A 16955-nucleotide genomic window follows, 5' to 3' on the forward strand; every position below is an offset into this window, starting at 1 on the left:
TATATATCCATGCTATCACATAGGGAAAAACATATTATTCTGTTAATTTTTGTTATGAGTAACTGTTTATCACACACATTTGTGTTTCAGTTACCGGGGGTGAAGAGCTGCAAGTTTTCAGATGAATATGAACTGAAAGAAGTAAGTAAAACAAGGCCTTCAAATAATATTTGAGTGTGAATTAGATGTGAAAAAAACCTTGTGTATACAGTAAACATGAGTATTTATGATTGGAATGTGATGAAACTTGGAATACATGATCTTGGGTATCTATCGCGTCAGTCTTTTGGTGATCTACTGTAAACTACGGTTATAACGAACTCAAAGGAACCACTATTTTTAGGTCGTTATAGCAGAGGTTCGTTATGAGCGTATATACAGCAAATGAATAGGACCAAAAAAACAGTTAGTTTTATCTGTCAGTTCGTTATAAGCGTGTTCGTTATAAACATAGTTTACTGTATATACAAATAGGTAACCACAGGTCACGTTACGAAATATGGCTCAAATGGCAGGATATTTAGGATTCATTCATGAAAAATCAAAGCATTTTCCAATCAGTTATAATAGACGTTGAGTATCTCAGTTCCTGTAATGTGTCGGAGCTGTGTCAGATGTCTAGGTCACTTTTGATTGTCATTTCATTCAGGAAGTATTGTCAGGATGTATGGAGACTTCATCCTGGTAACACCATGCCTGTTTGCAACCAGTAATGTTTTCGAATGAAATCGGATCTCTTTGAAGATCAAGGTCACTCAGTTTGAAGCTTATGTACACAGTTGAACTGTACATGATCTCTTGGGTAAACTAGGGTCTCTAGTTGTTTCCAAGAAATTAAGAATTAGGCATATGTTTCCCCCAATCTGGAAATGTTGTCATTAAACTGGGAATTGCTTAAAACCTTGTTAGTGCAGCTCTGGGCATGCATGTTTCTGTTATACATTTGTACAACATTCACAGTGTGTTAGCAGACAGTGATGTCATTAAACAGGAAGTGCTTATAATTTTATTATTTTGGTCGTTTCAAAGGCAAATGTCTTTTTTTCATTTTGTGCTCCATTGGGCATGTGTTTGCATTATTAAGCCAGAAGTGCTCGTAACTTGTTTAGGTAGCTAGAGGCATTACACACTTTTACTGCACTGCTTAAGGGATCAAAGATGACTGTAGAAATAATTCATTTGTTGAAGTGTATGATAACATTTGTAAATAAGCATAAAAAGTTCATAAAAAGATAATTTGAAGCAAAGCTTACTTGTCCAATTTTTATTTGTTTTCAAATTGGGGTTGATGCAGCCAGGTGCGTTCCGCTGAGCAACAGTTGGGCAGTCGGGTAGCCTAATGGTTAAATCATTCGCTCGTCTTGCCGAAGGCCCAGGCTTGATTCCCCACATGGGTACAATATTTGAGGCCCATTTCTGGTGTCCTCAGCCGTGATATTACTGGAATATTGCTAACAACGGCATTAGACCATACTCACTCACTGAGCGACAGACTGATTTCATCAGTGAAAACTTTCTATGTGTATCATCAATTTTTCCAATTTGTGTGCTTTTTTCTACTGATTAATATTTCATTCCAGGATATTGGCATAGGCTCCTATTCCGTGTGTAAACGATGTGTGCATAAGATGACTGGGAACAGCTACGCAGTCAAGGTATGTTTGTTGCAGCTTCTCCTTCTGTTTCCCCTCGATGAGATTCCACAGTACAATGGAACCTTGCAGGCTGTCACTGAAATGGGACCCGTTAAGATCCGGGGTAGAAAAGGTCTTCAGCTTCTTCAGCCCATGCTTGCCGTACAAGCCGACCATTCTTGTCGTAAGAGGATCTAACAGGATCGGGTGGTCAGGCTCGCTGACTTGGTTGATGCATGTCATAGTATCCCAATTCATTGATGCTTTTGATGTCAAACACTATGTTGTCTGGTCCAGACACGATTATTTACAGACCGCCGTCATATAGCTGGAATATTGCTGAGTGCGGCACTAAACAACAAACAAACAAACATTGAAATGGAGTAGTTAGTGTCACAGACTAGGCTGATTGCCTGCTATGTTGTGGATAGTGTCGCATACTTTCACTTACTGGTTCGACTGGTCCAGACTACCCAGGACTACACAGACCCACAGTCAATGATGTGATAGATTATTTCATGACAATAACAAAATGCCATGGTAATACTACAAGCTGCGCAATCACATTAATATCAGATCTTAGTTCTTGCTATCTCTAAACAAAGATCTGAGGACATCCCATTACGGGTCACGTCAGAACGACCTATTATTCAACCAATCAGAGCGTCGCTTACCAGATCATGAAAGTGACGGACGGAATGTGTTTTCTCATCATGCAACCTCGAAAGAATTAACAGAGGGTATTCCAAACAACAGTTATGTTGTTTTTTTTACTTTATCCATGCAATCTAGGCCATCTATAAGCCATTCCAGAATGTTCTTTATGTCAGTTTTATTTTTTTAATCAAGAATTTGTCAAAGTATGTTTTGAAGCGTAGTCGAGAGTTTGAAACTCTGTCGCAAAGCTTGAGAAAGCTGCCTTCTGATTAGCTGATGTCGATTGCTTGTCAGTCATTTCATTGGTCGGTCAAAGTTTGTGAAAGGTCGTTCTGACGTGATGTCCTCAGATCTTTGTTTAACGGTACCGAAAACTAAGATCTGATTTTAATGAGATTGCAAGTTGCAAATGTTTGCATTTCTTCCTGACTAAACACTCAATCCTTCTGACTTTAATATGTTTGAGTAAAGATAAAGCTTCAATCATCTTCAGTGTATGCATGATCAGATGGTTTTCTACGTGTATCTATATAGTTTTTGCTAGGGCTACTGTAAAATGGACTCTTCCCAGCCCTAACAATATCTGTGAATGTTATGTGTGTTAGTTTCCTGGGTCCCACTGTTCATATACCTGGGCTGCAATTGTCATTGTTGGTGCTGTATTGGCAGATCATGGACAAGGAGAAGAGGGATCCTTCAGAAGAAGTAGAGATTCTCTTGCGGTTTGGACACCATGCCAATATCATTACACTACGAGATGTAAGTATTTGTATTCTACTCCGAAGCAGGGGCGGTGGGGAATCCTTGTGGCTAGGTGTTGGATTGCTACAAGTAGCTAACATTCAGGCACTCAAGGTACATGCTTGAAAGGGTCTTGAATCAAAGTCTGCTTTGAAAAGGCCGTACAATTTGATATCATGCCTAAAAAGGCCTTAAATTTGTTAACTATTGTAAATACATCACCATTATCAGGATCATATTTTGCTCTGATAATGTGTCAAGAATAGTCCTTAACTCAATCAATGAGAGATATTTCAACACTGGTGTGTGTACTTGGATGTATGAATTGGGGCATTCTGACAAGGAAGTAAAGTTTTCTAATAAATCTTACTTTGATTCTTAATTTTGCCTTGAAAGCACTGTTCCGGTTGGCTTTTGAAACTGCCAGATGTCATCTCTGAAGTAACTTAGATCTATACATCATTCACACTAACTTCAGTCACAATTTTCTCGTTATTTTTTAATATTTGGAGACGAAGTTGCTACAACTGGATATTTACCCTAGAAATACACAAGGGTAAACCATGATGGTAACAGACAAGCCGACTTTGTTCGAAAAATGAATATCCCCAATGTTTTGTTCAACAAAGATTTATAAGTACTTTATTTGCTGGGCCACAGGGACTGGCAGTCACTTGAATTACTGGTCCAAGCCTAATTTTAACGGTAAAAAAATGGTAATTACCGGTAAACGGGAACACTACTTGAAAGGTGTGACCTTTGCCTTGAATTAGTGGCTCAAGCTATGTATGAACCATGTCATTATGCGAAATGGGAAAGTTGCCCTTGTTTCTTAAGTTGGCGCCAAAGTTCTTTAAAACTTGACATGTCTGTTTAGGTGTTTGACAATGGCACCAAGGTGTACATGGTGACAGAGCTAATGAGAGGTGGGGAGCTACTTGACAAGATTCTTCGACAGAAATTCTTCTCTGAACGCGAAGCCAGTGCTGTGTTACAAATTGTTGCAAAAACAGTGGAATATCTTCACAAGAATGGGGTGAGTCAGAGAGATATCATTTCTTGCATTGCTTTTTCTGTATGTCTGGATGTTACGAACGATCATTAGATAGTGAATTAATTGGTCTGTGAAATATTCTCTTCATGTGTCTGTTTTGCGATGCTTGGGACAAATAGTGTTTTGTATTCCATGATGTGTAAAGTGATTTACACATATTGCTGGTCAGACCGGCAGTAGCAGGTTTACAATAATACTGTGGGGGCATGAATGGCCCAGTCGTTATTATGTTTCTCGGTTTGTCAGCACTATACCCGTGGTCATGGGTGTTACCAAAGTTGTATACCATTAAGCTGACACGCTGTGATACAACTGGAATACTGCTCAATGCGGCCTTAACCCCAACACTCTCACTCACTCACTCACTCACTCACTCACTCACTCACTCTAATCGTCGAAAGTGTTGAGAGTAAGCTGTTCTACTTTGAATGTCTCTGTAACATGTTGAATATTTCCTGTTATAGGTTGTCCATCGAGACTTGAAGCCTTCCAACATTTTGTATGCTGATGATACCGGATCCCCAGAAAGCCTGAGGATATGTGACTTCGGCTTTGCTAAACAGTTGCGTGCTGAGAATGGCTTGCTCATGACACCATGCTACACTGCCAACTTCGTGGCACCAGAGGTAACAGTCATGTCTCCATGGAATTATCACTCTCGATGGCCCCTTTGGGCTTCTAGGTCACTTACTATTTATATGTCATCAGACTTGTGAGGAGTGACATGGCTGGGAATGTGCTGGCGTGATTGGTGGGGGGAGAGTATGTATCTAGACCTGCTCAGAGGCCAATAAGTGGCCCCAAGTCTGCAGCAATTATCAGTTGATGATGATGATGTTGGGGATTTAACGAGCGCTTCCGGTGTTGCCGATTCCGCACTCAGTAAAAAACTCCTGAACTGGAATTTAGTTCGTGTTTTAGAATATGTTGGTACTAATGCTATAGCGTTGTATAGGAAACTTGTATTTACTGATAACTTGACCAATAGGGAAAAAGAGGTTTTTATGCTTATGAATGCAATGTTAAAATACCTCAGAAATTAGAAATTGGTACTGGGAAAACACCCAATATTATATGCAAGTATTTTTTGCCCCAGTTTGCCTGCCCAGAGAGCTAAGTAGATACATCCCAGCATGTCTTGTTTTCCTTCCTGCTGCTCATGTCATCAGCACTTGTTTGCCTGGTCCGTACCGGATTGTTTATAGCCCACTGATATCGATGACATGTGTTTTCTAAGTCAGTCAGTGAATAGAATTGTGAAAATAGAGGTTGTGTATTCTGTTTGCGGGGTAGACAGGCTCGCTGACGTGGTTGATGTATATCATTTTAAACATGTTGTATCAAAATTGCATAGATCGATCAATGTCGATCAGTGGATTTTCTGGTCCAGAATCGATTATTTATAGGCTGCAGGAATATTTCTGCGGCTTTAAAAAACAAACAATCAATCTACTTCCTTGCTTGTAATATTATGTGTGTTTCAAATATGTCGTGTGTCATATGTGCCTTGATGGCAAAATGTTACATTATTGTGTTCCTTTCGGGAGTTCTGGCCCTGAGATTTCAGTGCTTGCCATAAAAGTTCATGTAGAAAGGGGTGCAGGTTACAAGTGTGATTGTGGGTAATTATCATCCATGCTGATACAGCTGCCATATTGCTGACTGCATAAAACCTCAACATAGTTGCAATGGTGACGATTCATTGCTGTTTCAGGTTTTAAAGCGACAAGGGTACGATGCTGCGTGTGATATTTGGAGTCTTGGTGTCCTGCTCTACACCATGCTGGCTGGGTGAGTGTAGGTCTTATCATTGGAGAACTGCATGACAGATCAGATCCCCAGTATCTCCAGCTTGACATTTGGGGTGACTTTAATGGGGAATGATGTCCACAATGGGGGAAGCGTAAGGATTGTATTTGACTGGGCTGGAACTGAGAACCTTAACCCTGACTATGGCTATTGCATCAACAACAAACCAGAGTTGATTATCAAATTCTGAACCCCACATAGATCATAAATTAATCAGAAAGAAATCGTAAATAAATCATAAAAATCATAAAAAAATCATAAAAAAATCATAAAAGTCATTAATAAATCATAAATAAATCATAAATAAATCACTTTAATGTCCTTAGGTCATGTGAGGCTCAGAAACTTAGCAATCACCCCTAGTAAGGGACCTCACCCTATGGCAGTCCTAGCAACATCAGTGATGTTGGATGCATTAACCATGTAACAGGGGATGCAACTCCGCAAGGATGGCAATGCAGATTGGATTAGACAATAGGTTTTCCAGGTAAACATTGTAATTGCCAAGGACAAACGGTTCACTGCTCCTATTCTTGGGGCATATTTCTGGTAGCAGGCTTTTTATAGACAAATTGCAAAAAGTTGCACACAACTTGTGACCACATTTAGATGATTGTCTGACTTGTGTCATTCCTATTTTTGTTGTATGGGCTTTTACTGCATCGTTTTCACCAAGATGCTGTTATTGTTCCAAACAAAACGTATCAGGAAAATTTCATGTTTTTACAACAAGTTTTGTGTGCATCTTCTCTTCCATATAGTCTTTTATTGCAATATGTTTTCAATTTTCAGACACACACCTTTTGCCAATGGCCCAAATGACACACCTAATGACATTTTAGCACGGATAGGGGAAGGAAAGTTCACATTATCAGGCGGGAACTGGGACTCCGTGTCGGCACCTGCCAAGGTGAGCTAGACTTACATGATGTGTTACTTGTACAGGGCATTTTATTTCTTATCATTTGGTTTACTAATCCACCACCATAAATAGAAGGAATGTTGAACAAAATCTATCTCATGAATATCAGACCTTAGTTCTTGCTAACCCTCAACAAAGACCTGAGGGCATGCCATTGTGGGTCACGTCAGAATGACCTTTCACCAGATCACCAAAGTATAAACATGTAACCTCGAAAGGTTAACATGGGGTATTCCAAACCCCAGCTACGGGCTGTACGACTGATTCTGTCAAAATCATCGTCGTCTATCTCTTGCTTCTGTGGTATTAACATTTGAATTACTTTGCATAATCCGTGGGAAGTACTGCTATACAATCTCTGCCATCTATTGGACATTGCAGAGTGTGGATTTTGTTTTTCTTGGTCATACCTGTTGGTTGTACCAAAGTGGTAGATGACTACAACATCACTGCTTCAGTCTTTCCTCCCACATCAGCCCGAGATATAACTAAAATACTGTTCGATTGGTGTTAAATACTCATTCACGCAGTCACTCTTCATGTTGCAGGATCTGGTTCAACGCATGCTGCACATCGACCCCCATCGCCGACTCACTGCCACACAGGTGCTCAACAACCCTTGGATAGCACAACGAGACAGCTTACCCAACTTTAGACTCACAATTCAAGATGCACAGTTAAAGGTACTGGACAGTCTCGGCTTCTTCTGATGGGTTGACAGTTGCTTTTGACAGGGGTTAGGCATGGCCACGAGTCTGTTAGTCCGAAACAGGTGAAACTAGGTACAGTCAACTCTCATTAATCCGACAATCGGCTTTATCCGACACTAATGATGGGAGCCAATTAAACCAGTGCTATTTAGACCCATTAATCCGACAGTCTCGCACTCCCGACTCCGACACACCTACTATGCAGTGAATTACCGAAATCACTCATTCATTAGTATCGTTAATCCGATATAGTCATATGCAACCAGCCATGTCGGATTAATGGGACTTGACTATCAGTTTTATTCAGAAATCTAGATATTTTGCATAACCACAAGTCTGAAAAGACCTGGACCATTTGGATGTGACCAATAGTGTCTACACCTGACAGTCTGTATAAAGTTTCATTTTGGCAGGATAATGTTTGAAAGACGTTTACAGTTTACTTGTGATGATAATTATTTTTTTGTCAAAGCCACTCTGGTCTCTATGGAGATTCTGGATTGGGATTGGTCCCCAGTTACTTGTTTGTAAGAGGAGACTAGATGGATCAGGTGTCAGGTTCGGTGACTTGATCAATTAGGTTCCATTGTACATGGATCATTTCTCACAATGACAGTTATTGGGTTGACCTAAAGACCGTCATAAAGCTGGAATGTAACATTTATGGTTTGCCTTTTCAGGGAGCAGTGGCAGCCACATTCAAAGCATTGAGCAATGCCCCCAAACCTGTGCTAGAACCAGTAGGTGCCTCCCGCTTGGCTCAGCGTAGGGGAAAGAACAAACCCAAAAGTTCAACAGCGGTATAACCTCCATAAACCCTCACCATGGAGCACATTCATCAGTATAAGTCACTATACAACGTAGTCAGGAGGAGAAGCAGGCAGGCCAGCCGACCAGCTGGAGCAGGCAGTGGGCAGGCAGTAGGCATGGAGTTACATTGGTCAAATACAATTGGACAACTACTTGACTTCGGTCATTCGGTTTGAGTTACGCTGGCTGTTGTTTGATATGCAGACAGAGCCCTGCCCACTCTGATTGGCTGCCTGAAAAGGTCACAGTTCTCTCCCTTGACAAATTCTTCCATTCAGACTTCTTTACAGAACTAATATATATATGAGTGCTTTGAAGTATTTATTTTCAGATGTTGTTAGATGATGTATTCCTGAGAACTAACTGAATGAAGCCAGTATCTCCATAATGGGAGAAGTATTTTCTCCGATGTGTGCTAATGCCATTTGACCCTATCCATGTTAGATGTGTTCTGAGCTATGTAGGAGTTTTGTGAGTGACAGGAGCAAGTTGACCTGTCATGGCATCAATTGTGACAACCTGAAACTGTGATGAAGAACTCTGCTGACTAGAGTAGAGATTCGTGTCTGAACTGACCAAGTTTGTCATCTCACCAATCATCAGAGGAAGGAGGAAACACCAAAGTTTAAAAAGAATCTACTAATACACACTAAGAAAAACAAGCGTGAAACAAGTTAGCGTTCTGTAGAGCTGTGTTCAGAGATGAGCTGTTGGGTAGTCTTGATTCCACTTGAGTCTGTGGATTCCACAGATAAGCTTGTGAGAAGTCTTGAGAAGGTAGTTGTAACATGGGGCTCCTGTGAGACAGGGCTCTGTTCCAGAGATGAGCTTGTGAGTAGTCTTAAGGTGTTTGTAACATGGGGCTCCTGTGAGACAGGGCTCTGTTCCACAGATGAGCTTGTGAGAAGTCTAAGAAGGTAATTGTAACATGGGGCTCCTGTGAGACAGGGCTCTGTTCCACAGATGAGCTTGTGAGAAGTCTTAAGAAGGTGTTTGTAACATGGGGCTCCTGTGAGACAGGGCTCTGTTCCACAGATGAGCTTGTGAGAAGTCTTAAGTAGGTATTTGTAACATGGGGCTCCTGTGAGACAGGGCTCTGTTCCACAGATGAGCTTGTGAGAAGTCTTAAGAAGGTGTTTGTAACATGGGGCTCCTGTGAGACAGGGCTCTGTTCCACAGATGAGCTTGTGAGAAGTCTTAAGAAGGAGTTTGTAACATGGGGCTCCGTGAGACAGGGCTGGATTCCACAGCTGAGTGCTCCTCCTCTGAGATGGAGCTCTGTTCACTGTGGAAGCTATTGATCCCCTAGGACATGTGTCGGTAAGCAGAGCTCCAGTCTACATGGATAACAGTATGTCAGCTCAACGTTAAAATCTTGTGTTTGATGAAAGGTGAAAGAAATGTAGTTAATTTTACATATCAGACTTATCATGATGTTGACAATGTAACCATGGTATACCCATGCTTGTTACATCAGATGTGTTTTAAGGCTGAAAACGAAATGTTGGTTCTCAGGCATTCTCCAGTCATTAAAACATTCAAGTATTAGGATTTAGTTCTATTTACTATACTAATACCCAGGGTAACACCCTATCAAACATTGGAAAGGACCAATGGCCATCTCTTATGAGCTCTACTTAACCTAGGGTCCTGGTGGGCAGTGTTCAGTCTTCATTGGGCATCACCCACTCCTCTGTAAATATGTTTTCATGTTGCCACTTCACTGATGAAGCCAAAACTTGGTGTACATATTCCATTCAACATCCTGACATTGAATTTTGTTCAAATGGCTGCAATCCGTTTGCTGCTTTCAAAAACTGTTTGCAACCCCTAAGGATGGTAACAATCGATGAAAATAAGAACTATTATCTGTATGATTTTGACAGATTGATACATGTCACAAGACATATGCTGACAAGAACTATCCCATTTTGTCTTTTTTGGTTGACGTTATAGGCTGTTGATGTGAAAATAATAAATCTAACACCAGTGCCCCACTCGTATTTAGACTGACTGCACGAGAACCAATTGTTTTCATTTTCTTAGCCTAATTTGAAGTAGAATTGCATGAACCGTAAGACCTCCTAGGACCAGGTTTGTGTCAATATCATCAGCTGCCAAATGGCAGGCATTTTTCTTCAAACTGTGATGAAAATACTAATCAAACTCACAAGCCCACAAATGCATAATCCATTTATATAACAAGGGCACCAATCAGATGAAGCGTGCACGAAAAAATGTTGCTGATAATGAACTTTGTTTTTATTGCATAGACATGACGTGTGTCATTATTACCCTACAATATACCTAGCTTCACATTTCCATGAACTGTATGTCATTATCAGACTTGTACATAGGCTGTACATTAATAAGCATATGTTGTTAACAAAACTATGTAACCATCTGCATATATGAATAAAATCAAATAATTTCTTATCTACCATATACTTCCTATAACTTTATCTTAGATCTGGTCATATGCCTATAGATGCTAGAGCAAGTTGTGGCAGTGTAGATTGTTCATTGGTTGCACACATTGCTGCTTTCTGAAAATACCCTCGGGTTTAGTTGGGAGTTGAAGATATGGATTCTGTTAAGAGCTACAGTCATTCCCGTAAGACCATTGTTTCATCATTGTCTCCGTTAAGCTCTTTTGTCAAACACTTTCTCCTCCAGACTAGGAATATTGCCTTGAGACTACATTTGAATGTCTGATATTAAGTCGTGTGCTTGGATGTCTGTGATCATTGTAATTGTGTTGGACGCTTTACAATTAATAATAACATGGAAGAGAGTTTTCAGTATGTACCTACAAGAATTCTTATACAAAAGAACTAGCTGGATAGAATTATCTTACAGACTGATTTCAATGGAAGCAACATGGATTCAATATCAATATCTGTTACTGGCAATGGACAACCATGGTTTGGGGACAATGTGGCCAGACGTAATTGCTGAGACAAATTTCCATTTCTATGATAGCCCTCGTACATCAGACATGGAATGCAGTATAAGAAATGGGCTGTGGGTAGCAGGGCTGGGACGAGTCCAAATTTTCTACCCGGGTACCCACCCACCTATTACCTGACCCTACCCGGGTACCCACTGTTAGTCTCAAGAGAAAGGTACAAAATGTCTGATTGGTCATAGTTTGACTGTAGCCCTGGACAAATTGTATTAAGATACACGTATAAATCGATCTGCTCATGCGTACACTGACGTTGACTGAAATTGTATCTTTATTCAGAAAAATGCGAACATTAGTGACTTGTAGTGTAACCATATAGTTCAAGATAATTTTTGTCATTAAACAATATATCACATGACCAACCACGGGTCCGGGTAGTCCTGTGGGTGCTCGGGTCCTCAGTACCCATCCGACCCGAGTTACCCGTCCCAACCCTAGTGGGTAGCCTTGTGTGTTGGCTTGTCAGACGAATCTTGGGTTTGATTTTCCACATGGCTACAATGTGTGATGCATTTCTGGTATTCCCTGCCACATTATTGCTGGAATAATGTTTAAAGCTCTGTATTAAAAACATCCACATGCAGCATAGTTAAGACTAAAATTCGTAAAAGCTAAGAATAGAAGTCAAGCCCCTAAAATTTAGAAAGTATGTTTACACAGAGCGAATACTGGTGAGTTACTTTAAACTGGTATGGCTGTGTCAGATGTGCACCTTCCTCTTCAGTACCTTGACCCGATCTGTGAAGATTTATCAAGAAAACAGTAGACACATGTTGAGAGATGTGAGACGCCATTTGGTAGTTCTACTCTGGTGCAAATAGTGATGACATACATTTTGGCTGAGACTGCAGCCTTTGTTCTGTGACACCAGCATATATCAGCTACATTCACCCCCATTGAATCAATTCATCTCGGCTTTCAGACTTAAACCAAAATGTGACAATCCCGCAAATTAGACCTTCTGTCATCAATAGTACGAACATGAGAGAAGCAATTGTTGGTACTTTTCAGCCGTTGCTTTTTCTTATTGACAAATGTGTTACTGTGGCCATTACATGGCCTGTCTGAGGCCACCTGGACCATTCCTCTTCCTGGTGTCCTGTCCACTATTGAGTGAGGAACTCTTTGTTCTACAGCTCTGCCGTTTTTCATTAAGATTTACTTGTCCAACATTTCCTAGTTCAACATCACTTTCTATGTGTTGGGTGAAAAGCATGGTTCGGAAGAAGTTCCCTATAGTTTGTGACCTGCAAACTATTGTCACCAAGAAAAACCTGAATATATTTGCACAATCCAGACCAACTTTTTTTTATCTGTTGTATGTCTGTCTACCTATTTTATTGAACATATCTGCAGCTAGCATTGAGCTTTCAAGATTTTATTTTTTTTCCTGTTATGAACACAAGATGAATTTAGAGTAGTTGTCCTTTTCTATGTTTAGGTATTACAATTGTAATACAAATTAATGGCTTTGCTCAAACAATAATTTTTATTGGCTGAAATATGTTACCACTCCCAATGCTGTCTGACGAACGTATTTGCTTGATTGGTTGGGATACACGTAGAATGTTTTTTCTTTGCTGAAAGGCATTTAATTGTAGTTCATGTGAATCAGATTGTTGAGGCACATCCACTGATCATGAGAGGTGTTAAAAATGGGGATTTTATGGTCACAATGGTGGCTGGGTGTGATTTGTCTGTAGGACGACCAATTCTCAGTGTCTGCCTTAGAACCATTACGTCAATGTCCGATTGAGATTTTAATTTTTCCGGACCCCTGGTCATGGGTTGTTCCACACACGACAGCTAGGTTGTCAGGCGCACACTTTCACACATGCCATCATTAGGACATTGTTTTATTGATCACAGATGTTTCTACCAAAGTCAGAAATTGGAGAGAGGAAAAAGCATTTACATATACCTCACCGAAGTACCTCCAATTTTAGAACTCATGTGCATGAAATGTTGGCAATCTCGAAAGGCCAAGGGAGGTAATTTCCACAAAAACCTTTGATCAAAGACAAGGGACAGAACTCCTGATTTATTGTGCACTGTATAGATTATGAATTATCAATTTGGTGAAAAGTGAATGTGAAATTGAGTATTGTAGTATTGATATTGATGATTTTATTAAACTACTGAGCGGCCACAAATGGTTTTCATGTGTGTCTTGTTGGAAAGAAAATATGTGTAAATTTTTGTATTTTTGGTAAATTAGTGGTCCAACAAATAACGAAAATGGCCTTACATAACATTATTATCTCCGACTTGTTACACACCTCTGCTCTCTTTATCTTCACTATTTCGGAAGTAAGCCACTTCGATAAGTGGAATTCATGGCTTCATTGTGAAGTTTAATCTGTTGCTATGACTACAATGACAATTGCTGAATAGTGTCTGAGGCAATGTGATGTAGTCAAATGAAGTTGTCGTTTTGTCTGCGAGAAAGATACGTGAATCGCCTACCATTACAATAGTGCTTTATCTACCCATAATTGTGTTTACCTTATGTATATACATTATTGATAATTACTCAGATTTTTTAAAACCGTTATCAGTGTGATAAGGATTATTGTCTAAGAAGACAAAATTTTATTGTTATCCTGTTTTCTTTGTGTTAATGTTGTGTTTATTAATGCCCCATTCTGTTACATGTATATTGATGTTTCGTTTTGCCTTGGATTTGCTCTGTTAGTTTTAGGATGCTGAAACTAATTTGGAGGCAGGTGGGTGAAGTGAAGGTTATGAATAATGATGATGTTGATGAAAACTTAAAGCTTCCTTAGTTACACTTAGATGAAAACAAGTTAAGTTTCTGCTAATCAGAAATGGCAACATGCTGGCGTTTACGGTGCTGTGCAGTTTGGTATGTGTTTTTTTGTTAGTTCTGGTTTTGCCACATGAATGCAAGAGGGTATTTATCCACAATTGGCCTAAAAATCTGTCATCAAACCTTATTAAAAGAATTTGAATCGATGTTGACAGTATTATAAGTATTTGCTTAGCTTTAAGGCTTATGTTTTGTATGAAATGGCTTATAGTTGATCATGATTTTCTATTTTCCAAAACAGTAGTTTAATCGGCCCAACTTCGTGTGTGCAATGTTTTGATCTATTTAACATGGAAATGCCTCTTTCCTTTTAAAGCTCTTTCCATGAATGACAAAGTCCAGGTTTTTGGTGTGTGTGTGTATTTGTATGCTGTTACAAATAGTCTACAAACTTCTGCCAAATTTCATTCGCCTATTTGGGGGCACGGAGGACCCAGTCATCTGAGGTCCTGCAAATTGCTGTGCAGATTAGCATCCTGATCATTGTGGGTTTGAATCCTGGTTCACCCCAGTTCTGTTTGCTCGTGGGCATCACCTAACTGGTAAACATGCATGACCTGCATCACATCAGGCTTTCCTCCGATAACAAGCTGACATGACACGGATTCTACTGAAATACTGTTCAAAACAGCGCTAAAAAACAAACACGTCTTGTACAATCATGGCAAAAACTTACTATTCATTACCATTGTTACGAATGTTCTGTTTGATCTGAGTGCCCCGTTTAGCTGGCAAGTGTTTAATGGTCTTGTATGTTGTACAGTTCATATTGCATCCACCCACTACTTCAGAGTTTTAATCAGGTGATCTCATTTCTTGTCCGGCTTTATCTTCTCTTGCCATTGTTGGCTGTTCAAGTTTCAGAGGAAGATATTTACCATGATTGTCCTCTTGCAATCAGGTTGATGGTTGGTGGTGGATGTATGTTGCTGGCCACACAATCACCTCAAGTAATTGAGATATGGAGACATTAAATAAACAGTATTCACCAAATCTCCATCCAGTTTACTTTAAGAACATTACTGGTGATTTTTATTTGGAAATTATTTTTTTTTTATAATTTAAAAAAAATAAAAAGCCAAATAGAAACACTTCAAACTTATAAACTTTATAGGCACCAATTTTTTTATCCACCATTTTTTATTCTGAGTAACTCATAAGATTCTTAACGGTTTCGAACAAGTTTGTTCAGCAATGTAGGTGATGGATATCTCTAGATGCAACCTGGTTTCCATATCATACGACTTCATTTATATTGACATTATCTTGTGTTAAACAATGTTTAAAGTGCGCATTTACTAAAACTTGACAGAGACTTGGTACATCAAGTCTTCCTATTTAATGTAGGTCGGTTCAGTCTTGCTCATAATGGCATGTGCTGAGTGTTGCATAATCCTTAACTGGCCAAAGTAAAACTAGAGCAAGGAGAGTTTGCTTGTTCATCGATAACCTGTTTTGTACATTTCCAATGAATTTAGGCAGTCCAATGACTATTTGTTAGTATTTATAATAATTGTTTTTCAAGTGTGTATTGTGGTGAGCACAGAAAGAAATAGGGATATCAAGATGTATGGATCGAAGTATTTTACTTGCAGCCCATCCTCGATTACCCAGGGCGCTCTGTCTCTATTCCATTATGATAAATACCCTGGACTAATTCGCCACCATTTTGGAAGTGATGTCCCCACCCTATTTCCACTTTTTCTTAGCACAGAATTTCTCCCGCTTGTGAGAGTAATTTGGTTGGACTGCTATTTTCAACCTTGTGCTATTTGAATCCAACTTGGAACAAGGCATATTAGTAGCACAGCATAGTGATAGTATATGAGTACAGAATATTTACCATGATGGAGATGCAGTTTCCCGGTTGATCGAGGATGTTTGCAGCCCAGCAGTGAGGTAATCTGTGTGTGTGTGGTAGTCATTGTTCTCCAAGAGGATATACTGATTACCAGAAACAATGTTTGATTGTCTTAATGTGTTTAGCCAAATGATTGTACAGTTGGTACCTGTGAATTGTTATCAGAAGAAACAGGGTTCAATTTATGTTCACCCTTTTTGTTCTACTTTGGACCATCCAGTAACTGTTTTGAAAGTATTGTATTGTGAAAAGGCTGAAAGACATGTCCCTTAATACGTTCTCCTTTTTCTCCTGAAACATTTCACCTACAGTTGTTAGCCCTGACATGATGTCAGTGCTCTGAGACTCGGTCATGGGTGTTGAAATCCTGTTTTCATGCTCAAAGACATTTGTCAGCAATTTTGTTGGTTTATGTGAAATTGATTTGATGTGTGTTTGATTTGATCCCAGATTTTGAAAATATTCTTCACACATTTAACAGGAATGAACATGGTGATATGCAGTAGATTGTAGAGATGGACCAAGCACATTATCAAACCTATCTTATAGATGTACATTGATTGGCTTATCATCATTGCTTGAATTTGTTATTGGGATTACAGAACATGTTCAAGATATGTGTTTGCCTGTCTGGACCAGTAAGGCTGACAAAAGTTCAAACTCCTACCTTCCCAGAATACTGAAGTCTGTGGGAATACCACATATCTGTACAAGGGACACACTTATTGAAGGGCATTCTACTTGGGAATATGATCTTGCTGAGTTGTCAGTTGTCAGTTGTCAGTCCAACATAATTAAACTGGAAGCTACTACATCCCATTTACTGCTACTCCATTTGAACTCCTGATGCAGGGATGTCCTTGTCGGGCAACTGAACATATTCTTGGTTCTCAGGCATTTTTATTTGCATCAGTAAAGAACATTCTACATCAGAGTTCTTGCTGTTATGGGAGAAAGAA

The 16955-nt window shown here is 39.6% G+C and overlaps 1 protein-coding gene across 1 annotated transcript in view; it reads left to right on the forward strand.

The window, feature by feature from the left end:
• Positions 1-10775, forward strand: part of LOC139476060 (ribosomal protein S6 kinase alpha-1-like) — a 48071-nt gene extending 37296 nt beyond the window's left edge. Inside the window, exons 13-21 of the mRNA XM_071259296.1 lie at positions 91-141; positions 1581-1655; positions 2961-3050; positions 3910-4068; positions 4551-4712; positions 5801-5877; positions 6688-6805; positions 7366-7500; positions 8208-10775. Coding sequence (XP_071115397.1) covers positions 91-141; positions 1581-1655; positions 2961-3050; positions 3910-4068; positions 4551-4712; positions 5801-5877; positions 6688-6805; positions 7366-7500; positions 8208-8333 — 993 coding nt within the window. The 3' untranslated portion in view covers positions 8334-10775. The remainder of the gene's footprint in view (positions 1-90; positions 142-1580; positions 1656-2960; positions 3051-3909; positions 4069-4550; positions 4713-5800; positions 5878-6687; positions 6806-7365; positions 7501-8207) is intronic.
• The last annotated feature ends 6180 nt before the right edge of the window (positions 10776-16955 follow it).

The sequence above is a fragment of the Haliotis cracherodii genome, unplaced genomic scaffold (assembly GCF_022045235.1).
Source record: "Haliotis cracherodii isolate W230 unplaced genomic scaffold, xgHalCrac1.p SCAF_3, whole genome shotgun sequence".
In the NCBI taxonomy this organism is placed as follows: Eukaryota; Metazoa; Mollusca; class Gastropoda; order Lepetellida; family Haliotidae; genus Haliotis; species Haliotis cracherodii.